Consider the following 24737-nt stretch of genomic DNA (forward strand, 5'->3'; position numbering starts at 1 on the left):
CACCCTCTCCCAGCAACTTGCTCAGTGGCTCTATAGGGCACAGACTGTTTATTGCTGCCAGAGGTTTCCTGGATACACATGTGTGCACAGTGGTTCACCTGGACTCGCTCTGTTCCCAGCCAGTCCTGGACACCTGCCCAGGAGCCTGGGTCTGCAGTGCTGCTGCCCCTGCCACAGGTGTGCGGTGTCAGGCTTGTCTAGGTGCTGAGGTGGAGCGGCTGCTTCTGGGTTTCTGCTGCTGGCTGGGAATCCGGGCCCTGGTGCCAGAAACTAACCCATGCTCCAGTAGCTCCCTGCCCGTGTGTGATGGGTGCCTTCCCTGGGCTTGAAGCCTGGACCCCCTCCAGGGCCAGGAGCAGAGCAGCAGCCCAGGGGCCTCAGCCACAGGCTGGTGCCTGGAACAGTGGCAAGAGGCATGATGCCCATTGGGAACCTGCTGCCCCTGCCCCAGACACGGAGGGACCCTACAACTTCCCTCCAGTCCAAGCCAGGAGCAGAGGGCTGTAGCCTGGAGGTTGCTGGCTGTGAGAAGCAGGGTCCTCTCCAGGCACTGGTGTCAGCACCCAGGCCCTGCCCCTCTGGCTGCCGGTGCTAGCAGCAGAGTGGGGCTGCACTCAAGGGGGGAGGAGCATGAGCCAGGGTGCAGCGAGGAGCAGCAGCCTGGGTTGGTGCCCCCAGCATTGCTCTGGGTAGGGACAGCCACCACCCCCCTGGCCTGGGGCTGCAGGGGCAGGCGCAGCAGCAGCCCCCCGCCCCAGCCTGCTCCCACGGCTGTACAGGGCACGAGGCTGTGGCGCTGTGCCTACAGCACTATATCCCCTCTCCCTTCCCCTAGCCTAGAAGTCAGGGTAGGCTCTTCCCCTGCTGGGGGAGAGGGCAAGGCCTCTGTGGCCCCAGACCAGCTACCTTTAGGGGCTATGGCCCTCTTCAAACTGCAGGATTAGGCCCTTGATGTGGGAGAGCTTGCGGTGCAGGTACTCGCAGCGGTCCTTCTCCTTCCTGTAGCCGGGGTAGCTCTGTGGGGGTTGTGCAGGTCAGCACCTGCCAAGGCCCGGCCCGGCCCCCTCCTCGCCCCGCCCATCCTTACCCTCTTGAAGCGCCGGTACTCCTGCACGACTCTGTCCTCTGCGGCCTGCAACGGGCAGGAGCAGCCGCTCAGCGGTGCTGGGTGCAGTCACCCCCCATCCTGCCCCCCCGCTGCCCCTCGCTCACCTTGTGCTCGGCCGTGCCACGCTGCAGTGTCTTGATGCGGGCCCCCAGCTGGCCAAAGTGGTGGCTGACATTGCCAATACGGGCATGCAGGTAGCGGTACTCAGCATAGTCGGCGCTGAAGGCCTCGGTGTAGGCGCGGCACTGCTCTGCTGACTGAATAGCCCCGAACTTCCTGCACGCGGGGAGGGCAAGGAGTGGCTTGCCCAGGCCCCCGACCGGCACCAGTATTGGAGGTGGGGAGGGGAGGGACGGGCCTGCTGCTTGTCCAGGTATGTGGGATTGACCTGATATTGGGGCTGGCAGTGCCACTCCCTGTCCCCTGTGGCTGCACTCACCGGCAGTAATCCGGGATCTCTGCGAAGGCGGCTGGGCTGCTGGCCCTGATCCCACGGTCTGGGGTGAGCACAGAGCATCAGGCCAGAGCCCTTGCACAGCCAGGAGGGCTGGTGGAGGGCGGGGGTCCCCAGGAACACCCACCCCATGGGCTGACCTCCACAAGCCACGTGGCTGAAGCTGGCCCCAGGCACCCTGTCTTGCCCGGGTCTGCTGCTGCCAACAGTCTTGTGAAGGCCTTGGGGGTGACAAAGCAGGTGCAAAACCCAAGGCCCCATCCACACCCCCAGCACCCACCTGCATGGGCCCCTGGCACCCTCCCCCAGGGCTCAAGGGCAACCGGCCGGGGCTGAGCCCGGGCAGTCCAAGGCTTCCCCTGCTGGAGGTCCCTACCTGAAGCCCGGGCCAGGTTCCCACCAACACCATCCCCCCTACTGCCCCGGCTGCCTGCCCCCCTGGGATGCAGCCACTCACCTCCCAGCACTGCCAGGTCCTGCTCCAGGCGCAGTGTCCCCTCCTCCCAGTCCGCACCGACCTCCTCGGAGCTCGAGGTCTCCCCGGGCGTACTGGGCCGTGAGGGCTGGGCCGGCTGTGGCTGGGCCCTCGCAGGCTCCGGCCTGGGCTCCTGCAGGCTGCCAGGGCACGACTCCAGGGAGGCCTCAGCCACTCGGGCTCTCTTGAGCTGCGGTGGGCGGCAGGAGGCCAGCAGGCCCAGGTGCTTCTGAAAGCCCAGAGCCCAGCTCAGCGCTGCCCTAGATGCTGCCTGGGATGCCGAGCGCAGTGGGCCCAGCCCTGCACCGCAGCCCCCACCACCGGAGCCTGTCCCTGCTGCTGTGCTCACCGTGCCCCATGGCTTCTTGCCCGTGTTCTGCTGGGCTGGGGTCTCTGCACCCCCCTGCGGAGGCACCAGGGAGGGTCCGGCCCAGGCCCCGAACTCCTGTTTCCTGGAGCAGGACAGGAGGGGTGGGGGGCACAGTTGGGGCCACAGCTGGCTTTAGTTTAACCCTTCTGTGCCCCGGAAGCAGCCTGCCCACTGCAGCCAGCCGGCAGGTGCTGGCCCTGGTACCTGTGCAGCAGCTGGGCGAGGAGCTGCCGCTCCGCCGGCGTGTAGCCAGGCCAGTCCTCCTGCACCTGCCCCAGCAGCTCCTCCCGCAGGCGGTACCTGTGCCCGCCAGGCTCCGGCTGTGCCACCTGCAGGCCAGGGAGCAGGGTCAGCCGTGCTGCACCTGGGGCAGAGCCCCTCCCCAGTGGGCCCCCACTTGCCTGCTCCAACACCGCCAGCAGCTGCGCCCCGTCCTGCAGGCTGCCCCGTGCCCTCTCCAGCCGTGCCAGGAGCTCATGCTTGTGCTGGGGCCGTGGCGCCAGGAGCTGCACCAGGTACCTGGCCAGTGCCTGGGCATCCATTGCTGGGGGGCTGCCTTGCCCGCTCCCAGCAGGGCACGGTGCTGGGGCGGGGCTGGCACCCAGCTGCTTCAGGACGGTGACACATTTCCCTGCAAGGGTGTGGGGGCACGCAGCTGTTGCCGCCAAGCCCTGGGTGCTCCACAGCTGCCTCCAGCCACACCACGGCCCCGCCAGCCCTAGGGCGCCCGCTCCCTCCAGCCAAGCCAAGCGGAGGCTTGGCACAGCTTGGAGTCCCTGACCTCTCCTGCTGGCCATGGCCCCCTCAGCCTCCTGGCTCGAGCCGTGCCTGTCCACCCCGCTGGCTCTGCCTGGCACCTGGCAGTGCCCCCAGCCACCCCCGCGGGTCAGGCAGGCCCAGGGGGTCCCAGCTCCCTGCTGTCCCGGGGCAGCCGCTGCCCAGCAGGGATCCGGTGCCCCTCGGGCCTCCGAGGGAGCAGGAGGCCGCCCGACTCCCCCCGGGCCCGCCGCCGCCGCGCCAGCCCCTACCCCGGCCGGGGGCCGCGGGCGAGATCGCGATGGCCGCTCGGCTCCACGACTCCTTCCCCGCCCGCGCCAGCTGCCACGAGTCGTCGGTGGCGCAGACCGTGACCTTCTCCTGGATGCTGCCCACGCCGTCCAGCCGGTTCTGGCCGAGCCTGAGAGCAGAGAAGCGACCGCTGGGCCCGGTCCGGCCCCGGCCCCGGCCCCCAGCCCGAGCCGGCCCGGGCGTCCGCTCCCCCCGGCTCCGCTCCTCCTGGCCCGCGGCGCCGCCACGCACCTGGACACGGACTGCCGCACGCACTCGAAGCTGGCCTGCGGCTTGTCCTTGCTGTAGCGGGACAGGTAGAAGGCGAAGAGCCGCACGTCTCCGCCCGGGGCGCACGGGATCTTCAGGTACTGCCCGGGGGAGCGCGGCGGGGTCACGGGCAGCAGCTCGGCCCGGCCCGGCCCACGCCCCCCAACCCGAGCGGGCCGCTCCCCCGCCCGGGCGCAGCTCCGGGCTCCCCGGGGGGGCGGGCTCGGCGGCCCCCGTGTTTACAGACAAGGGCCCCAGCGGCTCTGCTCTAATTGCCTGGCGCACGGAGGCCCCGGGCGGCTTCCGCACCTGCCGCTTCCCCGGGGAGCGGATCCAAGGGGCGCGGCGGCGCCGGCTGCAGCAGCGCAGGAGCCAGCGCCCCGGCCACCGCGTCGCCCGCAGGACGTGAGGCCCCCCGGCCGAGGCAGGAGCCGCCCCAGCCCGGCAGCGCGGCCCTGGCGCCGCCGCCCGGGCTAGTTAGCGCGGACAGCAAAGCCGCGGGGATCTGCCCCGCGAGGGCTAGTTAGCGAGCGGGGCGCAGCTGCGGTGCGGAGCGGCCCCGGCCCCGCGTCCGAGCACCCCCGCCCCGCTGCCCCCCTGCCTGGCACCCGAGCAGGGCTGCACCCCGCCCCGGCCGCTCACCCGCCTCCAGCCCGCGCCCGAGCCGCTTACCCCCTGGCTCCCCTGGAAAGAGATGACGGGCTGGGCCGAGCCCTGCGGGACGGCACAAGAAGGCGCCGTTAAGGGACCCGCACCTTACCCCGCCCGTCCCGGTCCACCTGCCCCGCAGCCTCGGCCCGCGCCCGGCCCGGCCCCGGGAGGCGCTGTCCGGGGTGCCGGCCCGCACTGACCCGCAGACGCTGGCAGGCCCGCAGCGCCCGCAGCGCCGAGTCGCTGAGCCGCAGGTGCAGGAGGCTGAGGCGGGGGCCCCGCGGGCCGGCCCGGTAGGACAGGCGCCCGCACAGCTCTGCCCGCGGCCACGGCATGGCGTCGAGTGCGGGCGCGGGGCGCGGGGCGCGGGGCGCGACGCGGGGCGGGGCGGGGCGGGCTCTCGGCCCCGCCCCCACTCGCCCCACCTGCCCGGCAGGGGGCGGCCGCCACGTGCGGCCGGGCGGGCCCGATCCGGGCGGGGGCCCTGGCGCCGGGATGCTGCTCCGGGCCGGCGCCGCAGCCATCTCGCGCCCCGGCTGCCCCTCAGGCCTGGCCGACGTGGGCGGCGGCCGCAGCTCCGGGCGTCCGGCCAGCGGATTTACCGGGGCAGCTGGCGCGGGGGCGCTAATCGGCCGGGCGCGCGGGCGGGGCGGGGGATTAGCCGCGCGCTCAGCTCGTGCCGGGAGCGGCCGGGGCCGGAGCAGCATGCCGGGGCCCTCGCGGAGCCCCCCGGCGCCGGGCCGCCGCGCGCAGGACGGGGAAGGGGCGCAGGGCGGCGGCGCCGACCCCCAGCCCCAGCCCCGGGCGGCGGCGAGCGGGGCGCGGCGGGGCCGGACCGTGCGCTTCGCGCTGCCCCCCAGCACCATCGCGGCCGTGTCGGCCCGGGACGAGGAGCCGAGCTTCTACCGGGAGCTGGAGCGCCTGCAAGTCCCGCAGCACCGCGGCTTCCGCGCGCTGCTCGGCGCGCCCGACTGGGCCGACCTCACGGGTGAGGCGGGCGCGGGGGGAGCGGGCGCCCGCGGGCTTGGAGGCGCGGGGCCGCCCGGGGCCCGCTCCCGTTTGCAGCCCCTCGGCGGCGCCGGGCCAGTGCTCCTGCCGGGCCCCCCCGCCGGGGCGTGCCGGAGGGTCGGGCTCAGCTCCGCGCGGCACTGGGGCAGGAAGGGGATTGCCCCGCACCCGGTCACATTGGTCCGGACTGGGGGGTTCCCTTTTCCGCTGCGGCGGGGGCAGGGGCAGGGGCAGGGGCACGGCCTCGGCTGGCACGGCGGCCCCCCGTATGCCGGGCAGGGCGATGCCCGGGGCCGATGGTCGTTGTATGGCGCTTAGAAGAGTCGGGGCTGACCCTGCCTCAGGCAGGGCTGGGACTGGACCTGCCCCGGGGAGGTCCCTGCCACCCCGCTTCGCCACCACGGCCGCCCCCGGGGCCTGCAGCTCGGGCCGGGGCCCGCCAGAGCCGCCCGCGGGCAGGACCCGGTTGGCACGGGGCTGGCCCGCCCTCCCGACAGGCGGGGGACCTCTTCCGTGCCCGGACGAGTAGCCAGGAGCAGTCTGCGGCCAGGGCCCCCTTGCCTGGCGGGGCGGCTGCACGCCGGGCTGTGCGAGCCACCCCCGCTTGGTCCCGCAGACGACAAGCTCCTGAGGAAGCGGGTGCTGCAGCAGGGCCGCGGCGAGTGCAGCCGCCCCTGCCCGGGCCAGGAGGTGACGGTGAAGCTGCTGGGCGTCCTGGAGGACGGGAGCCTGGTGGAGAAGGACCCCGCGCTGCGCTTCACCCTGGGCCAGGGCGACGTGGTGCAGGTCTGCAGGGTGGGCCGGGGTGCCCGCCCCGCTCCGCGCCGAGCGGCCGGGGCAGGGCCCGCACAAACCCCGCTCCGCCCCCTCGGAGCAGCCCGAGCCCCGGCGGCAGCTCCCCTCCGGTCGCAGCCCGGCCCGACCCTTCCCGCGGCCCAGGGCTCTGCAGGAAGGGGCTGAGGCCGCTCGCTGCGGGGGGGTACCGGGAGAGCCCTGGTCCGCGCTGCCTGGGAGCTCCTCGGCCGGGGCCCGGCTCCCCGGGACAGCGCCCGGAGCAGCCGCTGCCCCCCCCTCCCCCCGCCGCGCACAGATGGCGGCGCTCAGCCGGGGCCTGTAAGTGGCTTTCGCCGCCGAGCCGTAATCCCGGGGCCGCCGGCGGGTGACGCCTGCCGCTCCCCTGTCCCCAGGCGCTGGAGCTGGGGGTCCCGTCCATGCAGCTCGGAGAAGTGTCCTTCTTCCTCGCCAGCTTCCAGTACGCCTACGGCCGCCGGGGCAGGTGCGGGCGCAGCGAGAGCAGCCGGGGGCGGGCGCGGGCGCGGGCGCGGCTGCCCGGGCTCAGCCCGCCTGAGACGGCCGTGCCGCGCAGGGAGCCCGACATCCCCGCCGACGCCGTGCTGCTCTACGAGGTGACGCTGCGGCTGGCGCGCGAGAGCCCGAGCGCGGCGCTGCTGCGGCCGGGGCAGCGCCTGGGCCTGGCCGCCCAGAAGCGGGAGCGCGGCAACTTCCACTTCGAGCGCGAGGAGTACGAGCGGGCGCTGCGCTCCTACGGCCTGGCGCTGCGCCTCCTCGACGCGCCGGGCCGGGGCCCGGGCCCGGGCGGGGGGCAGGCGGGCCCCGGGGACGGGGACGGGGACGGGGACGAGGCGGCGGCGGCGGAGGAGCTGCGCCAGCACCGCGTCAAGTGTCTCAACAACTGCGCGGCCGCCCAGCTCAAGCTGCAGCTGGCCGAGGAGGCGCTGGCGTCCTGCGACGCGGTGCTGCGCCTCGACCCCGACAACGTCAAGGCCCTGTACCGCAAAGGCAAGGTGTGGCCCGGGCGGGGGCGAGCCGGCGGGCCCTCCCGCGCCGGGGCCGAGCCGCCTTCCTGACCCGCGTTTCCTCGGCAGCTGCTGTCGGAGCGGGGACAGGACCAGGAAGCCGTGGGCGCGCTAAAGCGAGCGCTGCAGCTGGAGCCGACGGCCAGGGTGGGCGGCCGGGCCGGGCCGGGCCGGGGCAAGGGGCCTGGGCAGGGCGGGCGCGCCCGGGCTAACGGCGCTGTCCGCGGCAGGCGGTGCACGCGGAGCTCTCCAAGCTGGCCCGACGGCAGAGCGGGCAGCCCGGGCCCCGCGCCCCGGACGTGCTGCGCCGCCGAGACGACCCGCTGAAGGCGGCCGGGAGCCGCGGCACGTGGGTGCGTGGGGCCGGGCCGGGTCGGGGGGGCGCCCTGTCCGGCCGGCCGGTGGGGGCCGGGCCGCGGGCCGCCGACGAGGCAGGAGCCGGCCCGGCGCGGAGCTCACGGCCCCCTCCTCCCCGCAGGCCGCCCCGCCCGGGCGCTGAGCCGCCTCCTCTCGCCCCCAGGTCACGCCCTGGAAGCTGCTCTGCGGGGCCGTGGCCGTGGCCGTGGGCAGCACCGTCACCTCCCTCCTCCTGAGCGCGCGCACCTGAGGCCGCGGGGCCCCACGGGCGGGGGGGCACCGACTGGGGGCGGCATCGCGGAAATAAAGGCTGAGGCGGCGGCTGAGCTGCGTCGTGACTGCACGGCCCCGGGCCCCGCCCCCGCGCAGGCCCCGCCCCCTCCGCGGGCGCCCGGGCCGGGGGCAGTGATGCGCGAGGCGCAGGCCCCGCCCCCAGGGGAAGCCCGGGCCAGGGGGCGGTGCCTCGGGGGGCGGGACGACGGGGGACGGGCGAAGCCCTAAGCCAACGAGGAGCGACGGCGGCAGGCGGCGGCCTCGCCCCCGGGCTGGGAGCCAATGGGCGGCGGGGGGCGGGGCGCGCGGGGGTGACCTGGCGGGGCGGGGCGGTGGACGTGGTCTCGAGCGCTCGCGGCCATGACGCGTGAGAACCCGGGGGGGGCGCGGGGCCGGGGGCGCAGCGGGCGGGGGGGCTGCCCTAGGCTGCGCCGCGCTATAACCGGGGCTGCACGGGGCGCTGCCCCGGGCTGTGCTGCGCCAAATACCGGGCGAGGCCTGGGGCTGCCCCGGGCTGTGCTGCGCTATAACCGGGCGAGGCCTGGGGCTGCCCTGGGCGATGCCGCGCTGGAGCGGCCCAGGGCGCGCGCTAAAAGTGGGGCGGAGCCGCTCTGGGGTGCGCTGGCGGGGGCGCCATAACCGGGGCGAGGCCTGGGGCTGCACCCTGTGGGGGGCGCGCGCTGTAACCGGGCGGGGCGGGGCGGTCGTTGCAGGCGGGAACCAGCGCGAGCTGGCGCGGCAGAAGAACCTGAAGAAGCAGAGCGACCACGTGAAGGGCAAGCGGCGGGACGACGGGCTCTCGGCCGCCGCCCGCAAGCAGAGGTGAGGGCCGGGCGGGGGCGCGGGGTCGTGGGGCCGCCGCGGCCGGCCGTAACGGGCGTCTCCCGCAGGGACTCGGAGATCATGCAGCAGAAGCAGAAGAAGGCGGAGGGGAAGAAGGACGAGGGCCCCAAGTAGCGGGACCGGCCCCCGCTGCCCCGCGCCTGCCGGGAGGACGCAGCCGCAGCCCCGACGGCGCGGCCCCCGCCCCCCGCCTGCTCCCCAGCCCCGCCCGCTTCGCCCCCCTCCATTAAAGTAGCTTTTGGCTGCCTGGCAGCGCCGATTCTTGCCGTGGCTCAGCGGGTCCCACCAGCTCACTCGCCCCGCCTCGGGCCCCCCGCTCCTCCCCGAGCCCCGCAGCCGGGCCTGGCGCTCGGGCCCCTTGTGGGATGAGAGCTGGGCCTAGGGTGCCATCACACCCAGGCGCGTGGAGCTGGACAGACGAGGTCGGGGCAGAATCGGTGCCCAGGGCCCCGGCGGCCGCCCGCCCGCGCGGTGGCAGAGGCGGGGGGGGCCATGCGCTGCGCGCTGGCAGGGTAGGGCTGGGCCGGGCAGGGGGGGCAGCTCCTGCAAGGGCAAGCGGAGCTGAAGGCGCGCCAGCCCTGGAGCTGTGCGAGCAGCAGGCACTGGTCAGCACCTGGGCCCAGGGCAGGAGGGGCTCAGGCGCTGGGAGCTCAGCCTTAGCCGTGCTGGCTGGAGCGCGAGTTAGAGCGGGCGCAGAGGAGAGGAACTGGGCCTTGCCTGTGGCTGCAGTGCCCGGGAGCATCCGGGACTAGGGCGTGAAAGGAAGACACTGAGGGTGCTCCTGCAGGGCTAAGGACAGCAGGTGGCTGCGAGGGGGCACCGGTGGCGCAGCAGTCCCAGGAGGCAGCAGCGAAGGAACCGGTGCATGGGGCTAATGCAGCAGAGCCCAGGACCCCGTGCAGGGAGATGGGACTGGAGCAGCAGGGGCCTGACCCTGCTGCGCTCTTGGACCGTGCCAGCAGTGGGAAGGATACGGGCAGGTGCAGAGGGTCCTGGAGGCTGGATGGGGGCAACTCCCCCCTGCACAGAGCCGAGAACGGGGCAGCAGCTACACACCTTTATTTTCAAACCCAGCCCTGGCCCCGTGAGCCGGCCTCTCGCCGTTGCAGCCGAACCCAGCTCCTCTCCCTCCGAGCGCAGACAAGGAAGGGAGTGCAGCTCGGCCTGGGCCTGGGCCACCCCCTCCCAGGGCTCTGAGGGGGGCTGCTGCAGCCATCTGCCAGGCCAGGCCCCGCAGTCCTGCCCTAGGTCCGGCAGCAGCTGAACGGAGCAGCTCCCGTGGTGGGCACACGCAGGTCTGCCACAGCTCCACACCCTTCACTGGGGTCCACCGTCCTCTTCACTTCCCTGCAGAGTCAACGGGCACAGACCTTGGTATGGCCAAGGCCGGCAACTGCACCGCCCGCTGCCCTGGGGCTCCCTGCCCGCAACACAGGCAGGCTGGGGCTGGTGCCGCAGCCCCCTCCAGCAGCAACAGGCTCCCACCTGGCCAAGTGCAGCACGGCCTCCACCACGTTGGTGCCGTCCTTGGCACTCGTCTCGCAGAACAGGGCGTGGTAGGCCTGTGGGGTGGGGAGGGGCACACGTTACACATGGCCACAAGTGGGCAGGCCCCGCCCAGCCCCTGGCCACGCACGCACCAGGGCCAGCCGCTCGCCGTGCGCCGGGTGCACCCCCGCTGTCTCCGGCAGCTCCGCGCGCAAGTCGACCTTGTTCCCCAGCAGCATGAGTGGGACGGGCCTCTCCGTGGCCTGCTGTGAGGACATGGCACGGTCAGTGCCCTGAGGCCTCGTGCCACCCCGACAGAGCCTGGGCGGGGGCTCAGGGACGGCCCCCGGTACCTGGATGTCGTCGATCCACTGGCGGACGTGGAGGAAGCTGCTCTCGGAGGTGATGTCGTACATGAGCAGCACGCCGTGGGCCTTCCGGAAGTAGGAGGCGGCGATGCTGCGGAACCTGGGGGCACCGACACCCGCTGAGACCCAGCCGCGCCCCCGCCCCGCAGCCCTGTCCAGACCCCCGCCCCAGCCGGCGTGCTCACCTCTCCTGGCCGGCCGTGTCCCAGATCTGCAGCGTGGTGCGCTCCCCGTCCACCAGCAGCCGCTTCATGTGGAAATCCACCCCTGGCAGGAGAGACGGTCACGGGCTGCCCGTGCCCTGCCCCGCTCCACTCCGCAGCCCCTGCCCGGCGCGGCCCCCGTACCTAGCGTGGTGGGGATGTCTCCCCTGAAGTCATTTGTGCAGAGACGCAGCAGAAAGCTGGACTTCCCCGCACCCGCGTCCCCTGCCAGCACCAGGCGGTAGATGGGGCCAGGGGACGGGGGCTGCTCCATGGGCTCTGCCTCCTGGTTCTGAGGGAGGGGAAGGAGGAAAGGGTCAGCTACAGGATAGCTCTTCCCCCCTCCACCCCGGGGCTACCTGGCCTCCCAGGGCTGCCCTCCAGCCTGCCCTGGCCCCAACCTGGTGGCTCGCACCACGGCTCTGGGTGCCCTGCTTACCTTGGGAGTGAAGGCAGGGAGCTTCCTCCTGCTGGAGTGCCCCCCACGACCCCGGGGTCCTTCCGTATCATCCCCCTGCTCTGGGAGGGGGCTGGGCACCTGTGGGGGGAGGAGCACAAAGAAGCTGCCCCTAGGCCCCAGTGCCCCTCACCCCCCTCTAGCCTCTGAGCCCTGGTCCTCACGGCACCTCCCTCCACCCCTGCCCACCCCAGCACCTCGTCCGAGCTCTTGCTGCCCGAGTCACTGGGGGACGAGTCTCTGTCGGTGCTGGAGGCCGCGCCGCGCTGTCGTGGGAGCCCGGTGCTGCCACGGCCCAGGTACCGGTCAGCCCAGCACGCCACAGCCGGGAACCGGTGGAACGAGTCGCCGTCCCCGCGGTACCTGCACCAGGGCACAGCGATGAGCGGACCACAGGACAGGCCCCCACCCCGTCCCCACCCCCACTCACCTGCTGTAGGTCACCACCGGGGAGCCCGGGGGCCGGGGGCTGCCAGGCCGGCTCCGCCAGGCCGGAGACAGGGGCTGTGTGGGGCAAAGGACATATCAGCACCCCAGGGCCTTCCCTACCCCACTCCGTGCTGGCGGCCAAGCAGGGACCTTGCTTCCCACCCCGCACCCCCAACATGCGGATCGGGGGGGCCTGCCGGGGCCTGGCCTCCAGGTCCCGACCCGCACCCTGCGAGTGCAGCAGCCTCCCCCTCCGCTCCCGGGCTGCCAACCCACACACACGACAGCCCAAGTCGGTCACGCACCGCCCGGGGGCTGTCCTCCGAGCTGAGCTGCAGGGCAGAGCGCAGGGCTCCGTTGCTGTCGCGCAGGCTCCGGTTGGCTGCCCTGCGGGGGCGGGGGGCACACCGTCAGACCCACCCAGGAGCAAGGGCCACTGAGAGCCCCCGCAGACAGCAGAGCTGCAGGGAGCTCCCCCTGCCCGGCCCTGAAGAGCCGGACAGCAGGTATCCCCGGCCCCCGGGCCGCGCGACCGCCCCAGACGTACTGTAGCATCTCGATGCTGCTTGTGAATGCCAGGCTCTCCTCCACCATCTCTTGCAGCATTGCCTTCTCTCTGCGGGTGGGGGCAGGCAGCGCCGGTCACCACTGCGCACACCTGGGCCCACGAGGCCACGTCTGGGGGAGCCGAGGCTGCCACACCTCTGCATACAGGTCAACCCGTGCAAGGCCAGAGTGGGCGGGGGCGGGGAGGGCGCTGGTGTGAGCGCAGAGCCCCAGGGTAGCCCCCGCTCCCGAGACGCTACAGGCTACAGCACAGCAGTGACCTGCGCCCGTGGCAGCCACAGTGCGGCTGCAGCCCGGGACATGGGCAGGAGCACGTGCAGCCCCGTGGACAGGGATGGTCCCCGTTCAGCCCCCACCTCTGGTGCTGGCGGGTCCGGTCAGCGAGTTCCTGGCGCAGGCGGCCCAGCTCGGCCTGCAGCAGCGTGGCGCTGGTATCGGCCTCCAGCAGATCCAGGCGCAGCTGCTTGTTCTCCTGCCCAGACGCAGAGCGGGTCAGGGCGGTGCCCAGCACCCAGCGCCCCGTGGCAGCGCAGGGAGGCCGTCCACACTGTGCTCGCCTGGCCCAGCCCTTCCGGCCCCAGGAGCTGAAGCTCTCGCTCTGTTCTCCCCCACTCCAGCCTGCACGACCCCTGCCTCCCCCGTACCTGGGCGAGCTCCCCCAGCTGGGGCCGCAGCTGTGCGGCCGCCTCCGCCTCCCTGGAGCCCTGCCGCGGCCGCCGCCACTCCTGCTGCAGACACAGGGCCATGGGGTAGGTCAGGCAGGCTCCAGCCATGTCCAGGCCAGCCCTACCAGAGCCGTGGGGATGGCGGGTGCTTGTGCCAGGCCTGCGCGGCCTCCTGCCACTGGGCTCCCTCTGGGGTCAGGCAGGCCCCAACGCCTGGACAGGAGGGTCCGGAGCCCTCTCTCACCCGGGGGGTCCCAGGCAGGTCAGCTGTGAGCAGCTGGCCCTGGAGCTTGCGCCCGGCTCCCTCCCACGGCTGTTACCTGCAGGAGTTGGTGCAGGCCGTCCTGCAAGTCAGCCACCTCCAGGATGTGCTTTTCCCGCAGGCCCCGCAGGGCCCGCTCCAGCAGCTGCTGCTCCTGTGGGGAGGGAAGGGCAGGAAGCAGCCCTGGGGCGGGGCAGGGGCTGCCAGGGAGCTGTAGAGCACGACTTGCCACGGCTCCGGGGGGACCAGCTCCGGGAGGCCCCTGGGCAGGGACCCCCAGCCCTGTGAGGCAGAGGGGTCTGGAGAGGGTCCATGGATGCTGCGGGGACGGGGCAGCTCTCCCCACTCACCTCCTCCCGCACCTGCTGCTCCCTGGCAGCCACCTGCTGCTGCAGCAGCTCCTCCAGCTCTGCCAGCTGCGCCACCGCCGCCTCCTCCGTCCTGGCATGGGGGCAAAGTCAGGCTCGCCCCGCTGCCCCAGGGCTGCGCTGGCACCCGGGCGCCTTCGCGCCTGCAGCAGCCCTGGCTCGCGCCGCGCACCTGCGCACCAGCCCCTGCAGCTCCTGGGCGCGCAGCCTCCGGGCCCGCAGGTCCTGGGCCACGTCCCGCACCAGCGTCTCCACCTGGCGCAGCAGCCCCGGGTCCCCGCCGGCCTCCACCTCCCGGTGCAGCGCGTCCAGCTGCTCGGGGCTGCGGGCACAGGCGGGCGCGGGTCAGGCCCCGGCCCCGGCCCGCGGCTCCGCCGGCCCGACGGGGCGCGCCCGGCCCGGCCGCCGTCCTGGGCGCGGCGCCGCATTCCAGGGCTGTTTGCGCTGCGGGCGGGCCCGGCCGGCCCGGGACGCCGGGGGCCGGGGCCGGGGCCGGCAGGAGCCAGCCGGCGTCCGCCCCGCGCCGCCCCCCGGGCCGGGCTCCTCCGCCGCCCCCCGCCCTGCACCTGGCCGCCCCGCGCAGCTCCTCGCCCAGCTGCTCCCGCAGGCGCTGCCAGGGGCCCGGCTCGGCGGGGCTGAGCGCCCCCGCCCCCGCCTCGCAGCCCGGCGGGACGCCCCGGGGGTCGCTGCTCGGCTCCGGGCCTGGGACGCGGCGCATCTCCCGCGCCCGGCCCGCCGAGGCTGGTCCCGCGCCGGCCCTGGGGGAGCGCATCGCTCGCCGCGGCCCCGGCCCGCCCGCGGGAGGAGCCTCCCCGCCCCGCCCCGCCGCGAGGGCTCTCCCGGCGCCCGCACCCCCGCACCCGACGGCCGGAGCCGGTGTCCAGCTTCCCCGGGCGGCAGTGACTCGCTCTGCAGGTGCCCCCCCCGCCCGAGGCGTGGGCACGAGTCTGGGGGGTGCTGCAGCCTGGGCGGGAGCCGAGCGAGGAGCCCCCCAGGCTCAGCCCGCACAGAGCGGCTGCAGCCCGGCTCACAGGGCGCAGGTCACAGACCCCAAAGCCGGGGGTGGCTGAAGGCAAAGAGTTTGGGGGGGCGGGTTGCAAAAATATTTATTCTCTCTCTCTCTAATATGTACTGTACATATGGGACTGTGGATCCACTAGTGTTTACTGGACAGACCACCGCCGTGTTACCAGTCGACGTGTTTTAGTCCCGTTACGAAGCTGGCTCCATGCGCCCGCGCACCCGTCGCTGCTCCAGCGCTTTTGCTCATCTCGCTGTCCTCGCCCTTGTTCCCCGCTCTGCAGACGAGCTTGGCCATCTCTTTCCTGTCGTCCTCGTCTGTCTTCCTGTAGCACCAGGACGTTCAGCTCAGCCCCATTTTCGTGCAGTCCGTGACTGTGGGGTCCGAGCGTCTGTGAGCAGGTTCCTGGCCCTCCACGGACACGAAGCAGGAGATGGACTAGTCGAAGCGGGCTGTCGGGCCCCTCGCTGCTTGGTCAAGTGCCCGTAGAGAACCGCAGCCCCGGTCCAGGCTCTGACCCGTCACAACCAGGAGCGCGCAGACTTTCCTCCACACCTCTCGGGCGTCGGCGCAGTCCCAGGAGAGGTGGCTGATCACTTCTGCCTGCCAGCGGCAGGTCTGTCTCGGGCACTTTGATGGACTTCTCTGCCCTGCACTGTCTCTTCATGCCCGCACGGGGAGTGCCTGGTGGGGTGCTGCCAGTTCAGGTCTCCGTGCTCCTTCTCTAGGTCCTTGTGGAAGATTTGCTCCCGCGCAGCCTGGCCGCTGTCACCAGGTAGTAAGTCCACAGGCGATACGATGTCTCTTGCCCTTACCACCTCCCGTATCTTGCGGTGGTTTGCCAGGGTTGCACCGTGCAGCTTGCATTTCTCCTGGAAGCATTTCAGGACCTCGTAGAGCCATGGGGACACCATGGCCCATGGTCGTGTGCCCCTGCCACTGTCGCAGCAGCTGCCCTGCAAAATACTTGACAAAGCTGACTTTTGGGGCCCACCCCTGTTGCCAGTTTGCAAACTTGGCTCGTGTACTTGGCCCAGAAGAAGAGAAGGACGTCTGGCATTCCTCTGCCTCCGGACCATTTTGCTTTGTACAGCTTGGTCCTCACCACTTTCTCCGTGTCGAGATCCAAAAGAAAACACACAGTTGTCTGGATTCTGGAAGCAGCCTGGTCTGAGGGGGGAGACTAGGGCTGTGTGTGTGCCTGAGTCGTTGTGCTAGTGATTCCCTTGCACCAATAAACAGGATCGGGGAGACCCTGCCTGACACCCAACTCTGCCATGATCGGAGCTGTCAAGGACCTGGTCACCAGCACCCTGCTGCTCATGCTGGTGCACAGTGCCTTTGTCCAGGCGACCGAGGTGGTGGGGACTCCCATCTTCTTCGGCGTCTCCAGTAGGAAGTGATGGGCTACCCGGTCGTAGCCTTCTCCAAGTCGAGGTTCAGCACGGTGACTTTCTGTCCCCTCTCCCACTGGCACTGGAGCGCGTCTTGCAGCTGCATCAGGGCTTTGTAGATCTGCTGCCCTGGCACCGCGCATGCCTGGTCCTCATGGATCGCTGTACCTATAACAGACTTCAAATGCTGGGCCAAGACTTCGGCCATTAGTTTGTAACCAAAGTTCAGGAGCGTGATCGGGCGCCAGTTTCTCAAGTCCCACATCTCCCCCTTCTTGTAAAGAAGGGTTATGATACAAGGCCCTCCTCCTTCCCCGTGCCCAGGTAGCCCTCCTGCAGGCGCTCCCTGTAGACCTCCAGCAGACCCAGGCCCACCTGGTCCCAGAAAATGACAGAGAGGTGCAGAATGGGGCCCATCCCGCCCCATGTCCTGCCCGGCTCTGGGCCCCACGTGCCACGTGGTGATCAACAAGCCTCAGGCTGGAGCAGGGGGGGAGCTCGGGGCTCAGCCTACGTGGCCCTGCCATCCCCAGCTGGCACCAGGGGCCTGGTTCTCCCTCCCTGTGGCCACGTCCCCGGGAGCTGGTGCGGCCTGGGGGCTGCAGGGCCCCGCTGGGCTCTTGCTAGGGACCCTGTGGTCTGCTGCTCCGGACACGGGGGGGTGCGAGGCCAGCTCCTCAGTTCACGGGCCCCAGGCCGGGTCTCGCGGGCAGGAGAGCGGCACTGACGCCAGTCCCAGGCCCGGCTGCGGGCAGCTTTGGGGCCGAGCCTCTCCAGAGCCCTTGAGGGCACAGGAGCCAGCCCGGCCCTGGAGGTGGCTACGTGGTGACGCTGATGGGCCGGGGCCGGGGCAGGCGTCGGCGTCGCCCGGCGTGCGGGAGGGCACCACATCTCTGGTGCCGGCGGTGGCCCGGCAGGCACAGGGGGCCCAGCAGGAGCCACAGGTAGAGCAGGATGCAGGCCCAGCACGAGGCCACCTTCACCCAGAAGGTCGACCAGCTGCCGCGCACGAAGGTCGTCTCCAGCGCCGCCGACTCGTAGCTGCGGAGAGACCAGACACTGGGGCGCCGGGGCCGGGCTCCGGCATCTTCCCGGTCGGTCGGGCTCCCGCCGGCCCCGAGCCAGGAGCCGGGCTGGCGTGGGCGGGGGCTCCCACCTGAACCAGTTGGTGAGCGTCACCATGACGTAGAGCGAGGCGAGGAAGAAGCCGAAGTGCAAGGCTGCGTAGCTGTAGGTGACGCGCTCCTGCTCGTCGTCCACGGACCCCGGCCGCCCTGCGTGGCCGCCCGCTCGCTCACTGCCCCGCACTGCGCCCAGTGGGAACGCAGGGTCACCTGCAGCCCTGCCCCGAGAGCCCCCCGCCCCAGCCCCCCACCCCTGTCTGCACCCACTTCCGGGCTCGGCCTCCACCTTGCTGGGGCAGCAGAAGCAGCAGGAGGGTTTCTGCAAGGGAAAGAGGTGGCCTGAGGCAGCAGGCAGGAAGGGGAGATGTGTGTGCCCGTCTCCCCTCCCCACCCCAGCCTGCACGGGACCTGGGCCCCCCCCCGCAGCCCCCTGCCCATCACAGACCCAGGCCAGCCCCAACCTGGGGCTGGGGAAGGGCCAGGGGCTGCGGGGGGGGCGAGGGCGGTCTGGGTGGTGGGATGCAGCCGCACAGGGTGGGGCTGGGGGGGCCGCGGTGCCTCCACTCACGTTGAACTCGAAGCTGTAGACCTTGACCATCCACAGGGGCCCGAAGCTCTCGGCCAGGGAGGAGGCCTCGTTGCTGCAGCACGGGCACAAGGGAACTGTGGCCCAGCCCCGGTCTCGCTGGGGCCTCGCTGCCCTGCCGCAGGGGCCCTCCCACCCTCCACGCCCGCCCACAGGGCTGACCTATGTGAATTAAAAAGGCCGTGGGCCTAGCCCACTAAAAGTTGGGGCCCGCCAGTGGTTGGGAGGCTGGCCCATGGGTGCTGAGCTGGCTCTGGGGTTGCCTCCAGTGCTGCAGCCACTGGGGCTACGTGGCTCTGTCCTGCTGCCCGGCAGGGATCTCGGCTGCTGCGGTGAAGGGTAGTTCACCCCCCAGCAGGGCCGCCTGGGGTCATCCCCATCCCACTTGCACCCACGCGGGGCTGCTCGGGGCATGAGGCCAGGCCCCTCCACTGGGCGGTGGCTGCTCCATCCCTCGCACCTGCCCCGGCTCAGCCCGGGTCTGGCACGGCCGTCCTGCTCCCTGCCACGGGCCCAGGGCTCCCCAGCTCCGGCCCCTGGGGCTGCCCGCACATCGCTATGGGCCAGGAGCCGCCGTGCTGCCCCTCCGCGCAGCCACTGCCCCCGGGTCCACCAGCCCCTCAGGACAGCTGACACCCAGTCCCTCCAGGCTGGACCTGGCTGGTGCAACCTGCCCTGCCCTTGGGGCAGCCACGGCGGCTCTGGGAGCGCCCCGGGGAGAGGGGCACTGTGCGGGGAGGCAGGAGGGCCGGCGCAGGGCCAGCAGTGGGAAGCCGGGCGCAGCCTCGCCTGGCGCTGTCGGGCAGGAGCCAGGGCTGCGTGGGCCGGACGCCCCGTGCCCGCCTCGGCCAGACCTGCACTGCGGACACCCGGGGCCGGGAGAAGACCCTGCCGCTGCTCTGGGGGCACCGCAGTCTGCCCGGCGTCAGGGCCCCCGTGAGTCCCTGGGCCTGGGGGCCCCTGCTTCCCCTCCGCCCCAGGGCCCACGCACCAGGCCAGGAGAACGCAGGTGTACATGATGGCAGCTCCCAGCACGGCCACCGTGGTGTCCTCGGCCTGCCCGTCCCTGCCGGCGCCGGGTGGGTGGGCAGTGAGGTTCTGCCCCCGGCACGGCCCTGCAGAGCGGGGAGAGGCGGGTGGGCAGTGCAGCGCGGCGGGGGCACCGCTGCCAGGCGGAGGGGAGAGGGGCAGGGCTGACCTCTCTCGGGCGGGCGGCTGGACAGCGCAGAGAAGGTGAGGTAGGCGACGTAGCAGCTGATGATGGAGGCCTGCAGGAGGCTGGAGCGTGGCTGCTCTGCAGCCAGAAGGCCGGTCAGCCCTTCCACGCGGGCGGGCAGGGCCGAGGCTTGGTCTGGCGGGTGTCATGCACCCTCCCTTCCCTCAGCCCTCCCGCGTGGGGCTGGGGGGGCAGGACAGGGCCTGGGGGAGGGGTGCGCCTGCCCCCAGGCCCTGCACACGCACAGACCCAGAGTCAGCACCGGACATGGGGTCACGCCTGATCCAGGGCTCCTGGCCCCGTCGCTGCGCCAGGCACAGCCCAGAGCCCAGTCCTGCTCCGAGCGGGACCGGCACAACCGAAGGCGCCGGGGGGCCGGCACCGGGCACTCACTGAGTCGGACGCAGGGCGAGACGGAGACAAGGGACGTGAGCCCGCAGAGGCTGGTGTGGAGGGCGAGCAGGGCGGCGCCAAGCGGGCGGGCGGGCGGGCGAGCGTAGCGCTGGTAGAGGACGGAGAAGGCGGCGACGGCGACGGCGTAGAAGCCCAGCGTGGCCAGCAGCACCGCTGCACCCCAGCGCCCATCCCGGGACGCCCCCATCTGCCTGCAGCGGGGAGGCAATGAGCCCCGGCACCCGGGGGCACGGGCCTGGAGTCGGCCACATGGCGCCGGAGCCGCAGGGCGCCGGGGGGAGGCAGCTGGAGCAGCCCCCGTGGCAGCCCCAGGCCCTGGCGGGGGAGGGGGGACCCACCAGTTCTTGTTCCAGGTGTGGGCGAAGGCCGTGATCAGCACCAGCTGCAGCAGGATGAAGGCAAAGCCACCGCAGACGCCCACGTAGCGCCAGGCTGCGGCCAGGGGAGTGTCAGGAGCCGCCGCCCGCCCGGAGCCCAGCCCCCCACGCCAGGCACCCCATCCCTCCCGTGAGCTGCAGGGTCCTTGTGCAGACCGGGCCTGGCCCAACCCCAGCACGGACCAGCTCAGGGCTGGGGGAAGTGGGGCCGCAGCCTCTGGGGCGGCACCGAAGGCTGTACCCTCGGGGCGCAGCAAGGGCCGAGCCTCGAGCGCCTGGTGGGGCCAGGCCCTGGCTGTGCCGGTACCTGGCAGGAAGCGGTCGGCAGGGATGAAGAAGGCGGCCGCGCAGAGTCCGACCAGGATCAGCAGCTTCGGGAGCCAGAACCTGCAGCCCACACCAGCGTCAGGGCCTGGACGCGCCCCGAGCACCCGCGGGGCTGGCGGGGGCCTCACCCGTTGTGCAGCTGGGCGCGGACGTCGCGGCTGGACCTCACGTTGAGGAGGAGGGCGGCCTGGGCCAGGTAGAAGCCGGCGGTGCCGAAGCAGACGCGGTAGACGGCCGCGTAGCCCACCAGCGCATCGCAGTCGGTGCCCCCAGGCAGGCGCTGGCAGAGCAGGGCATAGAAAGGCACCTGAGGGCAGGACGCGGCCGCGGGTCAGCTCTGGCGTGGGAACAGGCCCCGTGGCACGGCGCAACACCCCGGCGCCAGGCCAGCCCCAGCCCTCAGCGCGGAGACGCCGCCCGGCCCGACGCTCACGTGCTCCTTGAGGGAGTCCGAGACGGTGCGGGACAGCAGGAGGCAGCAGACGGCGCAGGCCAGGACGTGGAAGAGCGTGTAGAGCAGGCGGGTCCGCGTGGACGCCTTCATGCCAGGTCTGCAGCCACAGCCACGCCTGACCTGCGAGGAGCGTGGGGCTCACGTGGCCGTGTGGGGCTGTGCCTGGACCTGGGCCGAGATCCCCATCACGCCAATGGCTGCCCACGGGCCAGGGCGCAGGGCCAGCCCAGCCTTGTGGAGCGCGGCAGAGCCTGGGGCACGGGCGCAGCTGACCACGTTCCCCCTGCGCCCACTGCTGCCAGGGAGGCCCAGGCTGGAGTCGCGCTGCAGCCGGAGCCAGGAGCCGGGCACGGGGCCTCCTGGGTCTTGCCCACGCGCCCAGTGCCAGGACAGCCCCTGCCCAGCACCGCCCCGTGGGATTAGAGGGGATTGGGTGGCTCGGGTGCGGCCGCCTCTCGCCATCTGCCTGTGGCGGCTGCAGAGACCCCCGCCCCGCCGGGACCCACCGTGGGGCCCTGGAGCTGCGCCGGCTCCTGCTCCGTGCTGTGCTGCGCCCCACCCTGCCCGGCCTGGCTGGGCCCAGGAACAGCTCCCGCGGGCCAGAGCGTGCACCACTGCCCCCGGCCCCCTCGCGGGCCCACGCTCCGGGAGGGATTAGAGCCGCTAATTGGCTCAGACTCCCCAGACTTGCTTCCCCGCGCAGCCAGGCCGGGACATGGGGGGGGCCCCAGGGCTGTGGAGAAGGAGCCTGTGCACCAGCCCCACACACAGGAGTCCCTCCATGCCCCAGGCCACCGCGCACCCCCTTCCCCAGCAGTGTCTGGAGGGTGCAGCCCCTGCCCCAGGGACAGTGCAGGTGCCCGGAGGAGCTCCCGTTGCAGCTGGCACCCAGCAGAACCTGTGTGACCCATTGGCCCTGGGGTCCTCCCTGCATGACCCACCTGACGGGGAAGGCTTCCCATCAGCGGCAGCCCTGAGGGCTCAGACCCCCTCGCTGCCCCCTCAGAGCACTGCAGGGCTGGGGCCCCGCCACTCCCTGGCCGATGCTACTGAGAAGGGGGCTCCGCAGCCCCCACACTGCTCCCACCTGTGTCTGGCGGCCGCTGGGCATCATCCCACGCCCAGCCCTGAGACCGATGGCTCCCAGTGGAGACGCCAGGTGGACTGCTCTGGCCCCTGGGGCATCAGCCTTGGGGTGCCCGGGCTGATGGAGTGTGAGCCACGCAGCCCCAGCACCGCCAGTCTGTGCAAAGGGGAAGCCAATTAGGCAGCTGCCTGCCATTGGCCACGATGGGGGGACCTGGGGTGAGGCAGGTCTGCAGCAAACGTGATTAGGCCAGGAGCCAAATGCAGTGTCTTAACCCTCTTACCAGCTGCAGGGCTTAGCTGGCCTGACAGCACATGGGCCACGGAGCCCCATGCCACGCTGCCAGCCCCGGGGGCTCCCAGGCTGGATGGCGGGGTGGAGGGGGTCTCCTGATGGCAAATGCAGAGTGCAATGCACAGGGTGGGGGTGGGGGTGGAGCCCTTGGCCCTGGGGAACATGACACCGCAGAGCAGCCTGTGGCACTCCCTGCTGCAGGGAGCCCCAGGGGCAAGGGCCGGGTGAGAGCTGGGGATGTTCATGCTGGGCAGGGGTTGCCAGCAGACCCATAGGGAGCTGCCCTGGGCCCAGCTGTGCCCAGAGGGGCGGCGAGGCCGAGGGGAGCCGGAGGGGACCGTGCTTGTCCTGCTGCTGCTGCAGGGAGCTGAGGCCTGGCTGGGCCAGACCCATTCCTGGGCCCCGCGGGGTGCATGTGGGGATCCAGCCAGCAGGGACCACCCCCCTGGGTGAGGCCCAGCCCACACTGGCCTGGTCAAGCTCAGCCGGGCAGCAGGCTGCCCGGCCGCACCCCCGGCCTGCTTGGAGCTCCCAGATCTGACTCCGTGCCCCAAACCTCTAGCTGGGTCCTCCTGCCAGCTCCTCCCTCGACCTTCTGGGCCAGCTCAGTCGCTTGCCCCAGTCACAGCCTCATCTCGGCCCTCGGCTGCTGTCCTGGACTCGGGCTGTCACCCAGCTTTGACCCCCTGCCCTGACCCACGCCCCAGTCTGTCCCACAGCTGTCCCTCAGTGTAGCGGGGCCAGCCCGCAGGCGCCGTGCCCAGGGGAGCGCGAAGGACAGGGCAGCCACAGGCAATGGGGCCACAGTAGTGACTTTGCTCATCCTCAGCTGACTGCTGTCGGTACTTTTGGCAAAGTCACGAGCATCCGTGCTTCAGTGCGCTGTGGGCCTGTGCTCCACGGTGGAGCCACCTGCCTTACGCTGCTCTTTCCCGCCTAGGAACGGGAAAACGCAGACGCTGCACGTGTCCGGGCCTGCTTGGGCGCAGGCATCGGCAGACCTGTGCCGTTCCCAGTGCCCGGAGAGGTGGGCCAGAGACGGCAGGCCGGACCCGCGGGCCCGGAGGCTGCCAAGGGGAGCGCACAGGCTCCGAGATGGATCCTGGGGTCGCAGCGGACCAGCAGCTCCGGGGAGCAAACCCCCAAAGCTGCAGCGCAAAGGGCTCGGTGCGACGGTGGAACAGGGAGGTGGCGACACCTCCGTGCGTGGCCCCTGCCCACGCGGGCTCGCGCGAGAACGGGGCGGGGCAAGGGCGCAGAGCGAGCAGCAGGGGCCAAGCAGCCTCGCTCTGCCGGCTGCCCCGGGCCAGACGGGGCTCCATCGGGGAGAGGGGCTGAAGCCCACCCGCGGGTTACAGGGCCCGGGTGTCGTCGGTGACCGCCCCTCACGGTGGGCGCGGGAGGGGCCGCTCCGTGGGCTGGGACCGCAGCCCCCGCGGCTGGTCCTGGGCACGGGTGCGTGGGCGGGGCTCCAGGGCCCTGCAGCGCCTGGGCCGCTCCGCACCGGGCCTGCGCCGGATGCGGCCCCGCGATCGCGGGCGTCGAGCAGGGACACCACCCCGCGCCAGCAGCGGGCGCCCGAAAGGCACCGGCTTCAGCACGCCGATCGCGCATGCTCCGGCGCAGCGGCGAGCCCTCCCCGCCGCCAGCCAATCCGACCCCGGGCGGAAGTGGCGCACTCCCGCTTTGCCCTGCGCAGCCGCCAGCTCCGGAAGTGCCGGCGCGGCGAGGCGGGAGGCGGCGGCGCGATGGCGGCCGAGGGGGACGTGGAGCTGGAGCTGGAGACGGAGCCGAACGGGTCGGCGGGCGGCGCGGACGGCGGGGGCCGCGCGGCGGAGAAGCCGCGGAAGCACGACAGCGGCGCGGCCGACCTGGAGCGCGTCACGGACTACGCGGAGGAGAAGGAGATCCAGAGCTCCAACCTCGAGACGGTGCGGGCGGGGACCGGGCGGGGGGCTCGGGCCGAGGCCGCGACCGCGACTGACCCGCGCTGTCCCCGCACAGGCCATGTCCGTGATCGGCGACCGGCGCTCCCGGGAGCAGAAGGCCAAGCAGGAGAGGTAACGGCCCGAGCGGGCGGCTTCGGCAGAGCCACGCGGCCAGGCCGCTCTTCTGGCCCGGGGCGAGCATCGTGTCTGGGAGCGCCTCGCTCCGGCTCCAGCAGAGACGGGGTGTCTCGGGGCTGCGAGCCGGTGACGCCTGTGTCCTGGCCCTCGTTACAGGGAGAAGGAGCTAGCCAAGGTCACCATCAAGAAGGAGGACCTGGAGCTGATCGTGAGTGTGGGGTGGGGGCGGTGGCTTCATCCGGCTGCTCGTGAGAGGCAGGGTCCCCCTGCCACGCTCACCCTGCTGCTCCCTCCCCGCAGATGACGGAGATGGAGATCTCGCGGGCGGCGGCAGAGCGCAGCCTGCGGGAGCACATGGGGAACGTGGTGGAGGCCCTCATCACCCTCACCAACTGAGCTGGCGCCCTCCTCTAAGCACCTGCTGCGGGGCATGCTCCCCAGCGCTGCCGGACGGATGGCAGCGCTGGTTGGACACTGTGTGGCTAATGGATGGGAATAAAGGCACCATCTGGCCTGGACTGTTGGTGCTGTTTGTGTGGAGCTGAGAGCAGGAATCCTACAGGCTCGGGAGCCCTTGCGCATGCGGGAATCAGCTGTCTGGACCCCAGGGGTGGAGCCCTGCCTGCTGGTGTGTTTGAGGGCTCCTGTATCCTTGCTCCCCTCAGGAGTTCCTCCCAGGAGAGGGGAGACTGTTCCTTCCCCAAGGCACCATCTTTGCAGGTAGACGCCAAACCTGGGCAGAGGCAAAGTTTCTTCTCATCTGTGGTCCCCAGCTCTAGTCCCTTCCTTCCTGGTGCTACCTTAAGTCCCCCTTGGGGGTCTTGGGCTGAGCTGGTCTTGCACTGGAAATGAATGGGGGCTCTGCTGTACTACAGTCATGCTCAACCCTATGGCCTC

General features: G+C 72.2%; 6 protein-coding genes across 8 annotated transcripts; 3 read left to right on the top strand and 3 right to left on the bottom strand.

The window, feature by feature from the left end:
- Positions 1 to 58: 58 nt before the first annotated feature.
- ELL3 (elongation factor for RNA polymerase II 3) lies at positions 59 to 5376 on the bottom strand. Of its 2 annotated transcripts, XM_090029420.1 has the most exons (14): positions 4576 to 5376; positions 4397 to 4438; positions 3707 to 3825; positions 3436 to 3584; positions 2809 to 3038; positions 2612 to 2736; positions 2387 to 2489; positions 2020 to 2266; positions 1703 to 1783; positions 1548 to 1605; positions 1213 to 1384; positions 1088 to 1132; positions 907 to 1016; positions 59 to 395 (listed from the first exon to the last, which is right to left on the bottom strand). In XM_090029420.1, the coding sequence occupies exons 1-13, from the start codon at positions 5239 to 5241 to the stop codon at positions 909 to 911; spliced, it is 2145 nt and encodes a 714-aa protein (XP_089885546.1). In that variant the 5' UTR covers positions 5242 to 5376; the 3' UTR covers positions 59 to 395; positions 907 to 908. The 2 variants fall into 2 exon arrangements, with proteins under 2 accessions (XP_089885546.1, XP_089885547.1); XM_090029421.1 differs by lacking the exon at positions 1703 to 1783.
- Positions 5377 to 5725: 349 nt separating this feature from the next.
- On the top strand, positions 5726 to 7900 carry LOC149851951 (peptidyl-prolyl cis-trans isomerase FKBP8-like; the record flags this gene model as incomplete). Its single annotated transcript, XM_090029447.1, has 4 exons — positions 5726 to 6169; positions 6571 to 7188; positions 7270 to 7347; positions 7431 to 7900. Coding segments are annotated over 4 exons (1503 nt in total), but the record flags the coding sequence as incomplete, so codon positions are not given.
- A 161-nt stretch (positions 7901 to 8061) lies between these two features.
- Positions 8062 to 8925, top strand: SERF2 (small EDRK-rich factor 2). Its single transcript, XM_090029453.1, has 3 exons — positions 8062 to 8197; positions 8544 to 8652; positions 8721 to 8925. The coding sequence occupies exons 1-3, from the start codon at positions 8191 to 8193 to the stop codon at positions 8785 to 8787; spliced, it is 183 nt and encodes a 60-aa protein (XP_089885579.1). The 5' UTR covers positions 8062 to 8190; the 3' UTR covers positions 8788 to 8925.
- A 790-nt stretch (positions 8926 to 9715) lies between these two features.
- RASEF (RAS and EF-hand domain containing) lies at positions 9716 to 14357 on the bottom strand. 2 transcript variants are annotated; one of them, XM_090029443.1, is made up of 17 exons: positions 14047 to 14357; positions 13653 to 13802; positions 13463 to 13553; positions 13171 to 13266; positions 12830 to 12910; positions 12542 to 12657; positions 12166 to 12234; positions 11924 to 12005; positions 11620 to 11693; positions 11387 to 11552; positions 11172 to 11270; positions 10877 to 11024; positions 10715 to 10796; positions 10515 to 10629; positions 10314 to 10427; positions 10159 to 10235; positions 9716 to 10020 (listed from the first exon to the last, which is right to left on the bottom strand). In XM_090029443.1, exons 1-17 carry the CDS (start codon positions 14250 to 14252, stop codon positions 9918 to 9920), a joined length of 1869 nt encoding a protein of 622 aa, XP_089885569.1. In that variant the 5' UTR covers positions 14253 to 14357; the 3' UTR covers positions 9716 to 9917. The 2 variants fall into 2 exon arrangements, with proteins under 2 accessions (XP_089885569.1, XP_089885568.1); XM_090029442.1 differs by having other exon boundaries at positions 12830 to 12913.
- Positions 14358 to 14587: 230 nt separating this feature from the next.
- Positions 14588 to 20483, bottom strand: SERINC4 (serine incorporator 4). Its single transcript, XM_090029445.1, has 11 exons — positions 20373 to 20483; positions 20068 to 20246; positions 19920 to 19999; positions 19574 to 19667; positions 19215 to 19426; positions 18804 to 18899; positions 18597 to 18720; positions 17588 to 17660; positions 17287 to 17338; positions 17052 to 17202; positions 14588 to 16936 (listed from the first exon to the last, which is right to left on the bottom strand). The coding sequence occupies exons 1-11, from the start codon at positions 20481 to 20483 to the stop codon at positions 16714 to 16716; spliced, it is 1395 nt and encodes a 464-aa protein (XP_089885571.1). The 3' UTR covers positions 14588 to 16713.
- A 2986-nt stretch (positions 20484 to 23469) lies between these two features.
- On the top strand, positions 23470 to 24358 carry HYPK (huntingtin interacting protein K). Its single transcript, XM_090029452.1, has 4 exons — positions 23470 to 23705; positions 23779 to 23834; positions 23997 to 24048; positions 24141 to 24358. Exons 1-4 carry the CDS (start codon positions 23523 to 23525, stop codon positions 24234 to 24236), a joined length of 387 nt encoding a protein of 128 aa, XP_089885578.1. The 5' UTR covers positions 23470 to 23522; the 3' UTR covers positions 24237 to 24358.
- Positions 24359 to 24737: the final 379 nt, after the last annotated feature.

The sequence above is a fragment of the Crocodylus siamensis genome, chromosome 15, assembly GCF_052110815.1.
Source record: "Crocodylus siamensis isolate JL-2025a chromosome 15, ASM5211081v1, whole genome shotgun sequence".
Taxonomy (NCBI): Eukaryota; Metazoa; Chordata; order Crocodylia; family Crocodylidae; genus Crocodylus; species Crocodylus siamensis.

Excerpts from the sequence above, each read along its gene's own strand:
- ELL3 (XM_090029420.1), bottom strand. The coding sequence starts at position 5,241 with ATGGTGCTGGGGGGCAGCGCGAAGCGCACGGTCCGGCCCCGCCGCGCC. Across the intron at positions 2,490-2,611 it reads CTCGCCCAGCTGCTGCACAG|GAAACAGGAGTTCGGGGCCT; the intron begins GTACCAGGGCCA and ends GTCCTGCTCCAG. Across the intron at positions 1,784-2,019 it reads GGACCTGGCAGTGCTGGGAG|GCCTTCACAAGACTGTTGGC; the intron begins GTGAGTGGCTGC and ends GTCACCCCCAAG.
- SERF2 (XM_090029453.1), top strand. Across the intron at positions 8,653-8,720 it reads GCCGCCGCCCGCAAGCAGAG|GGACTCGGAGATCATGCAGC; the intron begins GTGAGGGCCGGG and ends CGTCTCCCGCAG.
- RASEF (XM_090029442.1), bottom strand. The coding sequence starts at position 14,252 with ATGCGCTCCCCCAGGGCCGGCGCGGGACCAGCCTCGGCGGGCCGGGCG. Across the intron at positions 12,914-13,170 it reads GCCTGCACCAACTCCTGCAG|CAGGAGTGGCGGCGGCCGCG; the intron begins GTAACAGCCGTG and ends CTGTGTCTGCAG. Across the intron at positions 12,006-12,165 it reads AGCAGCATCGAGATGCTACA|GGCAGCCAACCGGAGCCTGC; the intron begins GTACGTCTGGGG and ends CCGCCCCCGCAG.
- SERINC4 (XM_090029445.1), bottom strand. The coding sequence starts at position 20,483 with ATGAAGGCGTCCACGCGGACCCGCCTGCTCTACACGCTCTTCCACGTC. Across the intron at positions 17,203-17,286 it reads GGTGGAGGCCGAGCCCGGAA|TGCGGGGCAGTGAGCGAGCG; the intron begins GTGGGTGCAGAC and ends CACTGGGCGCAG. Across the intron at positions 16,937-17,051 it reads ACGCTCACCAACTGGTTCAG|CTACGAGTCGGCGGCGCTGG; the intron begins GTGGGAGCCCCC and ends GTCTCTCCGCAG.
- HYPK (XM_090029452.1), top strand. The coding sequence starts at position 23,523 with ATGGCGGCCGAGGGGGACGTGGAGCTGGAGCTGGAGACGGAGCCGAAC. Across the intron at positions 23,706-23,778 it reads AGAGCTCCAACCTCGAGACG|GCCATGTCCGTGATCGGCGA; the intron begins GTGCGGGCGGGG and ends GTCCCCGCACAG. Across the intron at positions 24,049-24,140 it reads AGGAGGACCTGGAGCTGATC|ATGACGGAGATGGAGATCTC; the intron begins GTGAGTGTGGGG and ends CCCTCCCCGCAG.